The sequence below is a fragment of the Teleopsis dalmanni genome, chromosome 1 (assembly GCF_002237135.1).
Source record: "Teleopsis dalmanni isolate 2A chromosome 1, ASM223713v2, whole genome shotgun sequence".
Classification (NCBI taxonomy): domain Eukaryota; kingdom Metazoa; phylum Arthropoda; class Insecta; order Diptera; family Diopsidae; genus Teleopsis; species Teleopsis dalmanni.
Window position 1 is genome coordinate 116947174 of NC_051846.1, and position 17109 is coordinate 116964282.

Sequence of the window (17109 nt, forward strand, 5' to 3'; positions counted from 1 at the left end):
GCAATACCTAAGTGGACTGGGAACCGAAGCAGATAAAGATTATTCATTATGGAAGGCAACTCGTCGCCTCAAGCGCCCGTTCCTTCAGGTGGCACCAATCAAAAATGCAGTAGGACAATGGGTCAGAAAAAATGATGAGAAAGCAGAAATGGTTGCCTAACATCTTGCCGCGGTATTTCAACTGCATGACATTCTATCTGATGTCAATATTACACCTGTATATCAACCATCGTCAACTATCAAATCAATAACTTCTATAGAAATAGCACAAGAAATTGATAATAACCTCAATCTAAAAAAAGCAGGCCCTGTTTAAAGAGTTATCACGCAAATCAATTGTCATGATGACATATTTATTAAACGCCTGTCTTCGGTTACAATACGTACCGAAATGTTTAAAAATAGCAAAATTATCATGATAAAAAACCAGATAAACCACTAGAACAGGTTAACTCTTATCGACCGATATCTCTGTTACCAACAATTTCATAACAATTCTAGAAGTTATTACTTAGACGTCTTAAGCCTATGATCAACATATCTGACTTTCAGTTTGGATTTAGGAATAAGCACTCGACTATTGATCAAGTTCATCGAGTATCTAAAACAATTGAAAAAGCATTTGAGGAAAAGAAATACTGTCCTGCAGTGTTTATTGACGTATCTCAAGCATTTGATCGTGTATGGCACAAAGGTTTTCTATATAAGATGAAGAAAATACTACCGGCTAATTATTGCCAACTTCTTGAGTCATACTTACCGATAAGAACATTCAGGGTAACATATGAAGAAGAACATTCGGACATATATCCTATCAGAGCTGGAGTTTCACAGGATAGTGTACTAGGTCCTATTCTCTATATTCTCTACACTGCTGACATACCTACAACTCGAGACACATTCATCGGTACGTTCACCGATGATATTGTAGTAATGGCATATGAAAACACACAAGAAGCAGCCACAAATAAACTACAGGCAGCGCTGCACTATATCAGCCTTTGGACCGCTGACCGTAAAGTTAAACTAAACCAAAATAAATCCACTCATGTAACATTCTCATTGCGGCGTACAATTAACAATTTGTATACATATTTAAATGGCATACAAGTTTCGCAGGCAAAGTCAGCAAAATACCTTGGGTTACATCTTGATAATAAACTTAATTGGAAACATCATGTCAAACAGAAATCCGACCAAATCAAGTACAAATATCGACAAATGTATTGACTAATTGGACATCATTCTTAACTTAATTTATATTGTAAAAGACTGATTTATCTATCTATCGTGAAACCGATTTGGATGTATGACATCAAGCTATGGGGCTGTACGAAACAATCGAACCGAGACATCATACAGCGAAGTCAAAACAAATGTTTAAGGATGATTACAAATGCTTATCGATATGTAACAAACCAAGAAATACATAAAGACTTGAAAGTTTCAACAGTCAAAAAAACCATACAAAAAGTAGCTGCTGGGCATGAAAAATGATTACTCAATCACATCAATATAGAAGCTATTCAACTGCTGAATATTACCAATGAACTGAGAAGACTAAAGCGAACTATATCTCATGAGTTTTCATAGATAATATTGTATTATAATTATAGTATTATTATTTGTATTATAAATATTTAAACATAGTATTATAAGTTATAAAACATTGTATTATAAACTATTTGAGCTGAACACTGGTTCAGTAAACCCGTACACATATTACTTAATATTTATATTACTTAATATATATTAAGTACAATTCAGCAATAGTAATAAATTTTCTAATAGTTAAGATTGTACTACTCATATCCAATAAAAGGATGTTTTTATAAAAAAATAAAAATAAAAAAAAAAATTATGGTACAAAGGTCATTTGATGCGCTGTCATTGTGGCCAACTATGCCAACTCTTTGGTATACTCGTTTATTATATTATATAACTTTATTTTTTTATAAATAATATTGTTCTATTTCCATAATTTTTTTGTATGTCGTTTTATATTCTAAATAAGTATTTAAATTAGACCAAATAAAAATATAAAATAAGTTAATTATCTCGAATACAGCTATTTCAATTACATGTATGTTATAAACTTTTAATTCACATATATTTGTTATCCTAGATCACGGACAATTTGAATTTTATCACATATATCAGAATCTGGTGCGATGGTTGTGAAATGTGTTCGATCACTGCGAAAAGTCCGTTCATTGGAACTTGTTTTGATCGATCGTTCTGAAGGTGTATCCATGCCGCCATGCTGTATTCTTTTTTGTAGTACAGAAACAAAATTCTAATTGTATAAATATTAACATTTTTTTTAATTTTTTACTGTAACAAATGTTAAAAATTTACCTGTGAAATAATATCACCCCTTGCTGTCCGTACTTGATACAGGTAACGAAACTTTCGTTGCTTTGCTTCTTCGCGTGTTTCACGTGGTCGAGAATTTGTACGTCCACATCGTGAAGCCATTTTATGATAAGCACGTTTACGATGATCAACACCCCAGGCTGTGATAAAGCATTGAATCATAATGCTTATTATACTAACAAATGGCCAGATAAATATTAGAATACCACCATAACATGGTGGTGGAGAAGGATGAGGTTTCATATTTAAAATCTAAAATATAGTATTTATAGATAATTTTGAATTTAAATTATTATTTTAATGCTTTAATCTGACCCAATTGAGAGTTTTCGAACCGTGTATAAAATAATCAACGGACGCAATAACCATGAAGGTCCCGACTATACTAGAGGTAACTATGGTTACATATTTAACACAGCAAAATGTAAGAACAGACGATATAACAGCACCTCCTATTATTGCTACGTAAAGTTCTCTATACTGCAAACATATTATTGATAAAGTTGTTGAACATGTTTTATTATATATACAAACACTTACACCAAACACATTTTCAGTCATTGTAGCAACACAAACAGCCATACAAGCTCCTGCAACCATTGCTCCAGCAAATGCACTAACAAGTATAGATGCTACAGGGTACGTAGATCCTATTATAGCTCCTGTGAGACCTGCAACTATTGCTAGTGCAGAATCGGCTCGTTTTCCAATTAATATAATTTGATTACTTTGCAGAACACAAGATAGCTTAACACCAACTAAGAGTCCGCTAAGAAATCCCACCGCTCTTAAACAACGATAACCTTTAAATGATATAGCATATTTTATAATTAATATATATATTTAAATAAATACTATATGAAATCATCAAAATAATAAAAATCTTATATATACCTTCTGATCAAAAAAGAACGAGAGGCCTATTTTTGAATTCCCGCGCTTATCCAATCGGTAAATTTTTTATTTTCACGCTGGCAACACTATTATACGCATTCTGTCAAAGTTTAACGCATATTGTACAATTAGTTTTTGTTTGGCGTCTATACAAAAAGTCGAAAAATTTGCGTGTGGCGATTTTTATTATGGATCAAAAATTAGAACAACGTGCGGGCATCAAATTTTGTGTTGCAAATGGATTCATGTGTGCCGAAACTGTTAAAAAATGTTAAAAAAGGCCTTACGTGATTTGTGAGTGTCGCAACCACGAGTATACGAATGGTTTAAATGGTTCAAAGACGGTTGTACAAGCTTGGACGACGATGAGATCCCTGGCCGCCCAACAACTTCTGTTACTGAAGAAAACAAAATCGTTGTGAACCGATTGATTGTAGTGTTGGGCATCTCATACGGATCGGCTGAACACATTTTAACTGATGTTTTGGGTTTGCAACGCGTCGCTTCTCGGCTGGTGGCAAAAAAACTGAATTTCATTCAAAAAGCCGCAGTTTTTGGCCAAAAACTCCACCAATATCATCAACCAAGTACCGTACTCTCCAGATATGGCCTCTTGTGACTTTTTCCTTTTCTCCCGACTCAAATTGCCATTGCGAGGAACGCGTTTTGAGACCATAGAGGCCATAAGGTAAAAATCGCCACACGAAAATTTTTCGACTTATTTGTATAGATGCCAAACAAAAACTAATCGTACGATATGCGTTAAACTTTGACAGAATGTATATTGCCAGCTTGGAAATAAAAAAAATTTACCGATTGGATAAGCACAGGAATTCAAAAAATTAAAATTATCGTTTTTTTTGATCACAAGGTATAACTATAAAATGGTAGGTCAAAACATTTTAAGTGCACTCAAAGTAAGTGCAATAAGTAGTGTACAAAAGAACAATAAATAGATGTGATAATAATTGGTTGACAAAAAACCAATAAATAAATTAAGTTACTTCTTGCTAATTATTTGACTATGTCTAGTTCTTACTGCTATTTTAAGCGCTAAATATTGTCAGTGCAATCAAAACAAGTAGTCAACAAGATCACAAGCTTTTGTTGTTAACTATGTTATGACCACTATGACCACCAAACAACGCGGAAGCATTGTAACTAAATATTATTGAGTTCAGCCTCAACATTTATGTTATGCAGAATTGCATTTTTGTCAAATATTGGCAGTTACCAACAGGTTACTAGGTCAATATTTTACTTTCTATTTTCTGCGTAATTGCAGTAAAATAATGGAAATTTCCCATCATGTATTAAGCACATATTAAGCACATAATCAATGTGGTAAATCTAGAACGGGGGAGTCTAAAAAAATTTATTGAAGAGTGCATCTGCAAAGTTGTCCGCTGCGGGTGGTGAAGTATTTTTCGACAATTGTGATTGTTGTTAACGAAAATTATTTACAAGTTATTTTCATATAAAATTTCATGGAATATATTAACTAAAATATACAATTAAGTGTTCATTTATCAATAAAATTGCAATTTAGTTTTTAGTATGCATATTAAGACTCAAATGCCGAATCAGAATTATAACAAATGATGAGAAACTTTATGTGACGGCAGTGCATTTTACTTATTGTTAACAATGTACATGTCAGAATACATAACAAATAAAATTCACAAAATTGTTGGCAACTATACAATTGGTGGCTCAAATAAATTAACAGCAGCAATGCCGTCAGCACGAGCAATATAACAGCAGCAGTCAAATCAACTGCGACTACGGCAGCAGTAGTAGCAGAAATAGCATCAGCAATTTTAGAAGCTCTAGTAAATAAAAACTAATATTTTAAAGAAATAAAAGTGCGTCTTTATTTGGATGAGCTGTGGAGCCAGAAAAGTGAGTATGATTAATAAATGTCTTTGGTAATAATTTATTAACGGGCTAATTGGTCAATTTAAATAGAAATAAAAACACAATAATTTATTATTTATATTTAAAAATAGTTTATATTTTATTAAAAATAATTGTTCCAATATTTGGACTGTTGAATTAAATTGACCAATTAGCCCATTAATAAATTATTTTATAATTTTTTTATTCACAAATGAAAGTATTAAATGTCTTTGGCAAATAAATAAATTTCATTTTTTCAACTAGTGGGTTTTGGGTTAGGATATTACCGTGGAAGACTAAAATCTAGCCAGCCGTCTGAGGACGCATATTGAAAGTATACATAAATCTTGGAAACAACGAGGGATATCCAAGTGCATAAAGAGTGGCTAAACAGCTGTGCACCATCGACGGATACAGGCGAGTGCACTGTTCTAAGAGAAGGTAGTTGCGCCAACGGTGGATTTCTCTCATGTTCAACAATTACACCATGATAAGCAGCAAAGAGTTTGGATCCAAATAAAATAGCTAATGAAAGTTTGTGATGGACATGGGGACATCTGAAGTGCCAAGATAACTGATGTGCCATTCTCACTTAGGAACGAGTACATAAAAAAGTGAAGGAATGACGAAACGGAGTCACTAGAGACATGTAAAATCATTTTCAACAAAATGAAAACTGCTGTGCTTAAGAAGAGGAATGTTGCGATTAAATTGTAACGACCTTTTCCCTGCCTTTTCAACGGCTAAGATATACTTAGGATATTCAGGGTACAGTACAAGATTTAAAAAAAACTGGCTTAGGGATTGCTATTAATTTAGCTTGTTAATTTTAAATTTATTCACACAATTTGTTATTTACAATTAAAAAATCTTACAAAGAAATTACTATAATAAAAAAAACTACAACTTATTATAAATTCAGTAGATTATAAATAAAGTTTTTTTTAAAAAGAAAACCTATAAATGTATGTTTAGAATCAATAAGAAGTTCTGACTCGTAATGTACCTCAACTTTTATTTCCCTTCGGTAAGGAAAAAAAACAAGTTCTCACCGCATTTGTTGTGATAACGTTACCACTTCAATATAGCTGTATCTAGCTATATTTGTCTAGGAAAATCAATAATTTCGTATTTTCTACAATATAAATATTCACAAAGAGAGGAACAAAACCAACGTGCTATATTTATCTAGATATAACTAATAAACATATATATAATTCAGGAAGGTGGACTTAGCTTTTCTAATTTATAATTCATATAATATAATACTAATATACAAAAAAGAAAAAATATGATTCAGAAAGCTGGACTTAACTTGATAAGATATACTAAACTAACATGCTCTATTGATATGTATAATTAATAAAAAAACACAATACATATAATATAATTCAACTAATATAAAAAAAATATGATTCAGAAGTCCGTTGAAAAAAAAAGGTTGTTTATTCGTAGGCAACAAAAATGTCTAGAACCGCTCCAGTAGACAGAAAACGCAGGAGGAGTGGCTGGAGTCTTTTGCTGCTGCAAGGAAGGCAGGTGTCGAAGATATCGCTGTACTAATTGTCGGTGGGAGAAGTGCGATAGGTTGTATTTTTAACAAAATTGCAGAAAAAATAACAATGCACTCTGTTGAGTAACTTTTGTAGACGAATGTATCTGTGAACGGGTGTATTTGGTTTTAACACGTACCGAGTGTTAAAACGTTTTAAACTCTAGAAAAACCGAAATTGTTTTAAATATGCAAGTTGATTATTTTATTGTAATTGTTACTGTTTGTCGATGCTTGCTTTGTTATAGTTTTAACGTATTATATTGTTTTATATTTCACATTACGGATTCACTGAATTTTATAATTCGCTGTCTTCAATATTAAATCGATTATTTTAATTTTTACTTGTTTTTAAGTTCGACTTTTGTGAGTAATATATATTTATATTTTATATATGTTTGTACTTTATATTTCTTTTATTTTATACACATTTTATGTTCTAGAATGTTATTAATGTTTTTGAATAACTATGCCATAAGGCATTACTACTATTCGCCAAAAACTTTTCTTTTTTTTTTAGATCACAATTCGCGGGTACCACACGTAGAATTCCAAACCAAAACAGAGCTCTTGTGCACCAGGCTAGGGTAGCCTGGTCCTCTTTTCTTATAACTACTTAAATCAGAATTTTCTGTTACCGAATAACGGCAGGAGCGAGCAACAACTGGTCCAGTAACGCAAACTACTGGGAAAAAAACTCATCACATCAGTACTCATATTATATAGTAACAAAAACAAAGACGCTAATGGCCTAAAAAGGCAATTAAAAGGCCGACAATGTAGAAATACTGCTAAGAAAGTTGCATAATGAAAAAGCACAAGACCGAAGAGCAGAGTGGCTTTATGTTAAATCTGAAGAGGTGCTCATAAAATCAGTAGAAGGCAGAAGTTACACAGATATCCTTAAATCGTTAATGAACAACGTAAAATTACAGAATCAAATATCGCGATCTACCCCATTTACAAGACTTCTGCTTGTGAAGTGTTACTTGAAGTCGCAAAAGTCGAAAAGAAAGAGGTGATTTACGAATCCATAAATGAAACGCTAAAGGAAATGGCGACAATAAAAGACATAAGTCCGCAACCCACGATTGAGAACCACGAATAGGATTGTCTATCCGCTATCCAGTTAGCAACCCAAAACCCGATAACAGAGATGAAGATACACGTCACCAAAGCAGGTCGAGTTAAAACGGTGTTTCAAGTGTTGTGGTGTCGGTTATGTAAAAGTAAATTGCACAGACAGAAAATCACAAGGATTACGCATACGACGCAGTGAGAATGAGCACGAAAGAAAGAATACACAAAACCGCCGAAATACTGTCTACGCCTAAATGAAGGGCTTAGAGCAATATTCCTGAATCAACTAGATGCCCGACACAAAAAAAATTTTAATGGCTCTGAATGAAAATACTTCAAGCACGGAAATAAAGTATCTGACGCTCTTCTAGCGCAAATAGTTATTAAGTGGTGAATCGACCTCGTGAAAATAAGCAAGCAGTAAAGAAAAAATGAAAACGGAACCTGGATAGAAGACAACACAACAACTGTAGCAATCGGGGTAGCGGCACAAGTAGTAAAACACAAATCACTAATAGTGAAACAGGAGATGGTTTTGTTTACGCAAAATGTGACGGAGTGACGCTAATGAGCTGCAATTTGTATCCAGTGATGATATGCAAACATTTCTAAATAATCGTGTCTAGGTAGCTACTTTAACTCCAGGACAATAAAATGGGGTAATGAAACTACAAGCTTAAAGGGAAGGCGAGTTTTAGAAATAGTTGCCAGGCTAGGTCTTATAGTCACAAGTACGGTGATGATCCAAACTCTAGTAAGTAAGGATGTCAAGATATCACACTTATATCGGAAAGAATAGCTAGTAAGCTGACCCAATGAAAAGTCTTAGAGGACTACACCGGGAATGACCACTGAAACCTGTCGTATTTCATACGGTCCAACACAATTTCGGCTTATGATCGCAGAACAAGAGTGTGTGGGTTGAAAAAGGGTCGAATTGTTGTATGTCGCACTACCAATGTAATTATATCCCTTTAACAGAACTAATGTCAAATAAAAATGCCATGTAATTTGATTTTTTTAATATTTATTCACATATTTTTTATTGTTATTTGTTCACAGTCTATAAAGTAAATTTTATTTTAGTATTAATTAAATGAATTTAATTTGAAATAAAGTATTTGTATATTATTAAATTATTATTAAGACCAATATTGCATTAGTTTCTTATTGTTACTGGGCTTAGGTCACTTATTTAGCACATAAAAGTATAAATGTTTTCTTAAATAAAAAATTACACTTATTAAATTATGTGATGTATTTCATTATATTTTAATTTTTATACAAAATTATTTATATCACAAAACTAGCTGAACTTCGTGCCGCGTAACAGTCAATGAATGTTATATTAAATTTTAGGTAAACTAAATTTAAAAATTTATTAACGTAATAAAATAAATAAAAAAATTTATTATGTTCAATAGTTTATTAGGATATTAATATATAATTAAAACAAATACACAAATACAGGAATATAACAAAACTTTTTCACCTACATTCCACATTTGATCAAATTTTTAAACTATTTAAGTTTTCTTTTAAACAAAATAAACATTTGCTCCTTTCAACATAATTTACCTTGAATATCGGTTTAAATCCATGTTCTTCGATAATGTCTGCCCCGAATAAAAACATTTGAAAGCAGCCATTGTATTTTTGAGTGTTCGCTAGAAAATGTCGTGATTCTGGTATTTCACCACAAAGCAATGAATGCAATGGCTAAGATGGCGGAGTCAATAATGGCAATTTCACTTTGCCATTAAGGCAGCACAATCCCGGCGATTCTCCAGAAAACTTTAATGCTTCAAAATGTTCGCAAGTAACTTCCATTGGACCAATGCGAACAAAAGGATGCAAATTGTAATCATTTGCGCAATCGTATGGAAACGCTGCTCGACACAAATCAATAGTTGAAGCAATAGTTGATCTCGTTGTTGATCTGCGTGATAAGCTCGAAGATTACTCATTGCCAACCGAGCCGTTTTATGGGCTGCCTCTCTTTGCTCTTGTGTTTGAGAAGCGCGAAATCGAGTCATACTAATGTAGTTCTTTTCTTGTGCGATTTCTCGTCGTTCTTTAGTGAATGCATGCGTAATATTTCGACGCCTAATTGTATTTTAAATAATTTCCTAATTTCTCTATGAAACAAAAAATTAGAATTTCGATATTTACAGCTCATATATTGATGACAGTATTTATTTATTATATTTGAAATTTGATATATTGATGACACACGAAAATACAAAAAGAAAATCAGTATCAATCAAACTGTCATACTGTCAACAGCTTGAAACAGAAATTTATAAAGTTATTATTTATGTTAAAATTAGTGGATTTTTCCAATATTTTAAAATATATTTTGCTATTCAAATCGGAGACGAATCCAACAAATCAAAGATAATTAAAATCGGTGCAACCGTTCTTGAGTTATAAGTGTAACTTCTTTTTTAGTAAACTTGATATATGTATGTAAATTATTTAATGTGTGTAATGTACTCCCCATGTTGTCAATTCTTATAACAGTAAATACATCGTCTACGTATTTGGTAAGTAATTTGGGTTTTATAGCTACTTCGTCCATCATTTTGTCTAAGATATTCGCTATCATAATATCTGATTTAACAGGTGAGATCGGAGAACCCATTGGCATCGCTTTCGTTTAATTGTAAAGTTTATTTTCAAATATGAAGTGGCTATTTTCTTTAAGAAGGAAGTTTAAAATCTCCATAAATGTTCTTTTCTTCATATTGCATTCATTTTTGATAAGACACCAATCAGTTTTTTAAATGTTCGCAAAGTAATTAGCACTTAATATTTAGTAATATAGTAATTAGCACTTATAAAGATATAATAGTCGTTGTTGATAATATATCAACATTGAATTGGTTCGGTTATATGATTTTTTTGTGAAAATTGATCTGTAAATTGTAAAGTTGGCACAGGTTGTAGTGGTCTTCTGATGTAATTTGAACGCAGGAAAACGTGTGAGAAAGTGTTGAGTTCTTTGTGTATTTTCATACACATCGGTCTGTTGCTATGATGTGTTGCTGGCGTTGGTCGTATTTCACGCAAATATTCACGAAATTTGTTTAGGAAATTTGATTGATTAGAAAGCCTTGACGAAGATGATTGAGTTAATGTTCAAAGAATTCACCAGGCAGACGGAGGTTGATACCATACATCATCTCTGCCGCAGATGCTCCTATGTCTTTCTTCACTGATATTCGTGGCCCTAAAAAAACTGATGGGAGTAATTAAAGCCATGTATGTTTCGGTCTTGCCTTTAGTGCTGCTTTTAGCGTTCGATGGAATCACTCTACCGTGCCATTCGCTGCTGGATGATAAGGCGTAGTGCGGATTAGTTTGGTTCCTAACAGTTCAGTCAAAGCTTGAAACAGATCTCCTTCGTATTGTGTTACCTGGTCTGTTGTTATTACTTTCGGCGCGCCAAACCAGGATACAAATTACAATTTACTGCTACTATATCTGCGGTCATGTCTTTTAATGGTGTCACTTCTGGCCATCGGCTAAACCTGTCAATCATGGTTAATGCGTACCTATAACCCCGACATTTTGGTAATGTGATTAAATCCAGGTGGACATGGTCGAATCGCTGATCAGTTTTTGTAAATTCGCTTGGCTTCATTCTGTTGTGCCTATTGACTTTGGATTGCTGACAAACTTGACACTCTTGAAACCATGTTTTTATGTCCTTTCGCATTGATGGCCACACGTATTTTGATGTTAGTTGTCGCGCTGTGGACCTGGAACCTGTATGCTCCAAAGAATGCACTAAGTTGAATACCTCTTTGCGTGATAATTTGGGTATAAATGGTCTTAACTGGCCCGTCGTGACATCACGTATGTCTATGTCTCCAAGTTCGATTGCAACTGCAAGTTCTTTAGTTGCAATTTCGTGCTTGTGGACAAAAACTGTTTAAGCTCTACATCATCTTCCTGGTGCTTGCTTATCCGCTCAGGGCTGCAAGTTTCTGGCAAAGCTATCGAGTTGATCCGCGTGTGTGTCCGCAATAATGTTGTCTTTACCTGATACATGTACCATCTCGGTCGTGAATTCTGCTATGTAGCTCAGATCGCGTAATTGGCGAGGAGATACCTTGTTGGCTTTCTGCTGAAAAGCGAACGTCAAAGGCTTATGGTCATGCGGATGACGAATTGACGCCTTTCAAGCAGATGACGAAAATGTTTTATATATGCGTAAACTGCTAGGAGTTCTCAGTCATAGGTATTGTAATTCACTTCTGCCGATTTAAGCTTGGTGGAGAAGAAGGCTACTTGTTTCCACTGGTCATTGTTTCGCTGATATAGAACTGATCCTATTGCAGTGCTGGTTGAAAGACGAAGAGGTGCTGTTGGTGATAAGAATACTAGTTGAGTTAACGTTGATATACCTGACTCACAGCTTTCAAACGATGTGCTAAGTTCTGCTGTCCAGACTATTTCTGTCTTATCTCTCTTCTTGGATTCTCTCAGTAGGCTGCTTAGGGGTACTTGTAACTGTGCTGCTCATGAAATGTACTTACGATAATAATTGATAACTCTAAGGAATTGACGAATTTGAGGGATTCATGCTATTTGCTGACAAATGATAACCTAAGAACTGCAATTCATCGACACCGAGCTCGAATTTGGAAATATTAACGTCAACGACCTAGTCAAAGTTTCGTAATGAGCGGATGTGTTTTTTAACCGGTCTCGAAGAAATTTAAATTACAGTATAAAAACAAGTAAATAAGAAGTACTCTTATAAATATCACTTTTGTTATTAATACAAATTCACAAAAATAGATCATTTTTGGGCAAAAAACAATTAGTAAAAGTTTAAAGTGCATAAAATATTAATTTGAAAATAGCGCGCGCTTTTTTCGATTTTTGTTGACTTTCTTTCTTTTTGCACAACTCTATTAAAAAATTCAAACAGCTGACAGAGACACCAGATTAATTTCTAAAGCTTATAATCAAAAGTGAATAAGCATTCAAACAAAAGAACAGTGCGGTTTTGTGTATATATAAACAAAACAAAAAGTGCTGATAGAGACAGCTATTATTATATATTATTTTATTGCTGAAAAAGCTATTTATAGTAATTAAACAAAATTAAAATATTCAGCTGAGACAGCATATACAACCTATTCTTTGATTAGTGTGTACACAAACCATTATATTAAAAGTGTTATAACACAAGATCAGTCATCCTTAAACTGTTCATAATAGTAAATTTTATTTCCAAATTTCATATCCTATTTTGGTAATCGCTTAATTTAACGTAATGTCGGTCAATCGAACTCCACCAAAAGGTGGAGGCGAGTCAAATCACGAACAACAATCACAACAAGAACAACAATAACAGCATAAAACACACCAACAAGCTGTCCTATGCTCAAAAGCATCCAATAATAATAATCAAACAACACTTCTACAATCAAATTAACAGCTACAACTGCAAGAAAAACCACTGCAAACCCAACACAAACAACCACAACAGAACCAGCAAATAGAGAAACAACAAATGCAGCAAGAGTACCACATAAAACTCCAACAATCAAACCATCATCAACACAATTCACCATCAAAACTCATTCAGAATTTGGAAAACTCACCAGAAACTGCATTATTAACACCAGAACTGCAAACACAACTGAAGATGCAACCACAAACAAAAACAATGGCTTCAACACGCCAGTAGTGAATAAGAGAATTCGTAGCTCCCCTGGTAAGCAAATCAATGAAATAAGCGCCAAAGAGCACAAACAAAACAAAAAACAGTACACATTAAACGAGTATTTCTTAGCTACAAATAGGTTTGCTGTCCTAGCAACTGATAATGATAAATAAAAGACCACTACCCATTTACATGCAAAAAGTACAGCTGCTAGACAACCTAATTAAAACGTTAGATGCTCTACAAATAACTAAATATGAAATTCGTGTTTTACAAAACAATGAAATAAAAATTCAGCCGTACGAATCAACAGATCACACTAGCATAGTAAAATTTCTTAAAGAAAAAACTACACGTATAAGCCAAAAGAAGAAAGGGGGTTTAAGATCTTCCTACGCGGTATGCACCACTCCGCTAACAAAAATGAAATTATATTAGAGCTAGCTGAACTAGGACATGAAGTATGCAATATAAAAAACATATTACATCCGCGCACAAAATCTCCATAAAACCTATTTACAATCGAAATTAAACAAGATGTAAATAACAAGGAAATTCATAATATCAAAGACCTACTGCACTGCAAAATAAATTTTGAACCTCCCCATCCAAAAAGAACAATACCACAATGTACCAACTGTCAAAAGTATGAATACACAAAAAATTTTTGTACAAGAAGTCCAATCTGTGTTAAATGCTCCGAAGGACATAAAACAATTGACTGTCCCATGAAAGGTAAGAACAACGTCGTTAAATGCGCACTCTGTAAAGAGAATCACACTGCAAACTACAAAGGTTGTACAGTCTATAAAACTCTTCAAATCAAACGATTCCCAGCTCTTCGCGCAAAACAACAAAAAACCAGATCTCAAAATAACGAAATATCTCTGCCAACTAAAGCTGTTACGAACCTAATAACTAACACCCAACAAACGCAACAAATCCAACCAGCTAAAACATACGCCGAAATAATAAAATCGCATCCAACTCAACCCATTCCAATAAACAATGAATCAAACAACTCCGAATTTGACGAACTCCAGCTAATGATGAAACAGCTTATGACGCAAGTTGCCAACGTTATACATATTTTAACCATTCTAATCACCAAACTCGATGGACAGAAATAAATTAAAAATTTTAGCTTGGAATGCAAACGGTCTCAGCAAACAACTACTAGAACTGAGAACATACTTAAATATCAATTCCATTGATGTACTACTGGTATCAGAGACATCAAAATCCCTAACTATTCGACATGTCATACAAATCATCCCGACAACAAGGCCCATGGTGGAACAGCAGTAATTATTAAGCAAAATATACAATGCTCGAATAACCAGTATATAACAAACAGAACAAATTCAAGCTACAAGTGTCCATATTCAAGATACAAAAGGCGAGTTAACAGCATTAGCTATTTAGTGCCCTCTGAAACACAATAACTCGAAGGATGTATACCTGAACTACCTTAACACTCTCGGCAATCGGTACATTGTTGGTGGAGACTTTAATGCAAAATATACTTTGTGGGGCTCAAGAATTACAAACTGCAAAGGGAAAAATTTACATAATGCTATCATTGACAAAAAAGCAGACATTCTAAGCACAGGTGAACCTACGTGATTGACTTCTTCGAGACCAAAAATATAAATAAACGATTTCTTACAGTAAGTACACTTCCTGACTTATCATCTGATCACTCTCCAATTATGCTATCATGTGAAAGCGACACAAAACTAAACATCACAAGGACAAAATTAATCTATAATAACAAAATATGTTAGGACACGTTTAGAGATATTCTTAATACCGACCTGACAATAAATATTTCCTTAAAATTTGAAGACGAAATCGAAAGCGCGATTGTATACTTAAACGAAAGTAGTAGAAGTAATCACTATACCTAAACCAAATAAGGACATATCTGTAACAAAATTATACAGACCAATTAGCCTATAACCAGTTATGTCAAAATTGTTTGAAAAAATAATTTTATCAAGACTAGAACCGATTCTCCATAAAGAAAAACTTATACCTGACCATCAATTCGGCTTTCGCAAAAAGTATTCGACTATACAACAAGTTCACGGAGTTGTTAATAAAATAACTAGTGATATTGACGCAAAACATTTTTCCCCGGCGGTATATCTAGATGTCGCAAAGGCTTTCGACAGCGTTTGGCATGGAGGTCTTTACCTCATACTTAATAGCTATCTACAAAATAGATACCTTTATGTGAAGTATAAAGACTCAATCTCCGAACTTAAACAAATGAAAGCTGGTGTGCCCCAAGGAAGCGTATTAGGTCTATTACTCTACTTGCTATACACGGCTGATGTCCTGATACCTTCTGATTCTCAAAGTTTGATAGCAACTTTTGCAGACGATACAGCACTAATTGCAGCTAATAAAAATTTTAACATATCCATAGACAACTTGCAGAATTACCTAAACGCAACGCTCGAAAAATTTATAGCTAATAATTTGCAACAAATACTAAAAAAATCGGCTAAAAAAAATTATGTGTGCAAAATTTTTCGTCGAAAAGACGAATTTTGTTTTTGTACGAGTATCTCTTCAATATTTAGTCGTGAAAATGACTTATTTGTTTCCTTGTTTTATTTTATTACCTCTTTGATTTTACATTGATCAGGGTAACCAATTGTGGGTTGTTAATTCCACTATAGCTTAACTATTGTGTGCTTGCTCGTTACCGGTTCGGATGCAAAAAAGAACGATGCTTAATTGCGTTCTGTTGTGGCATTATATCCTTAGGTTATAATGCCACAACGTTGCCTTCATGCTTTCCGCGTGTTATAAACTATTTGCGGTTGCCATATCGGCCACAGTTAGATAATGAGATCAGTAGTTCATATTTTTTTATTAAAGGTTATGTTTTATATTGCTACGATAGGAAAAACAGAAAAGGAAGTGGAGTTGTAATTAATTGCAAATCTTATTTAAGTAGTCAGTTAATATGTACTTCGGATGAATCTGATTTTGAATTTATTTGTGTGTCTATTAGCTGTCACAGTAATAAAATTTTAGTTTCCTGTGTCTACAATCCACATAACCGATTCTCATGCGATCCATTATTTGACTTGCTTCTCTCAGTTGTACATACCATATATATGATTTTATCGCAGTACTTGGTGATATTAATTATGACTTTTTAGTGAATTCTAGTAAAGTTCTGAAACTAAAAAATTTATTAGCCATGATAGGCGTAAGTATCATTAACGAAATTGAACAAACTAGATACTGTAACAGTGTGCGACCTAGTCTTCTAGATATAGTTGCTGTATCGGATCCTAATAAAGTGTTGCTGTTCGATCAAATTTCTTTTGTATCATGATCTACTGTTTGCTACATTGGACTTTAACCCAAAGAGAAAATCTAGTCCTAGTTCTTTTTCTTATAGGGATTTTAAATCAATTGATACTATCAGATTATTTGATAAACTAAATACTATTGATTGGAATGATTGTTGGATTTTTTCAACTTCTGACGATAAGTTAGATAAATTTAATACTGTATTTTGTCAATTTTTTTTATCGATTTGCTCCGCTGCAGACGATTACTATTAAAAGTTCTTACTGTCCTTGGCTAACCCCTTTAGATT

General features: G+C 33.4%; 1 protein-coding gene across 1 annotated transcript; it reads right to left on the reverse strand.

The window, feature by feature from the left end:
- Positions 1–1991: 1991 nt before the first annotated feature.
- Positions 1992–11345, reverse strand: LOC119665675 (transmembrane protein 198). Its single transcript, XM_038074903.1, has 5 exons — positions 11270–11345; positions 2917–3218; positions 2692–2856; positions 2359–2628; positions 1992–2296 (listed from the first exon to the last, which is right to left on the reverse strand). The coding sequence occupies exons 1-5, from the start codon at positions 11343–11345 to the stop codon at positions 2117–2119; spliced, it is 993 nt and encodes a 330-aa protein (XP_037930831.1). The 3' UTR covers positions 1992–2116.
- Between the last annotated feature and the right edge of the window lie 5764 nt (positions 11346–17109).

Excerpts from the sequence above, each read along its gene's own strand:
- LOC119665675 (XM_038074903.1), bottom strand. The coding sequence starts at position 11,345 with ATGATTGACAGGTTTAGCCGATGGCCAGAAGTGACACCATTAAAAGAC. Across the intron at positions 2,857-2,916 it reads TGACTGAAAATGTGTTTGGT|TATAGAGAACTTTACGTAGC; the intron begins GTAAGTGTTTGT and ends ATATGTTTGCAG. Across the intron at positions 2,297-2,358 it reads GGGGTGATATTATTTCACAG|AATTTTGTTTCTGTACTACA; the intron begins GTAAATTTTTAA and ends TTATACAATTAG.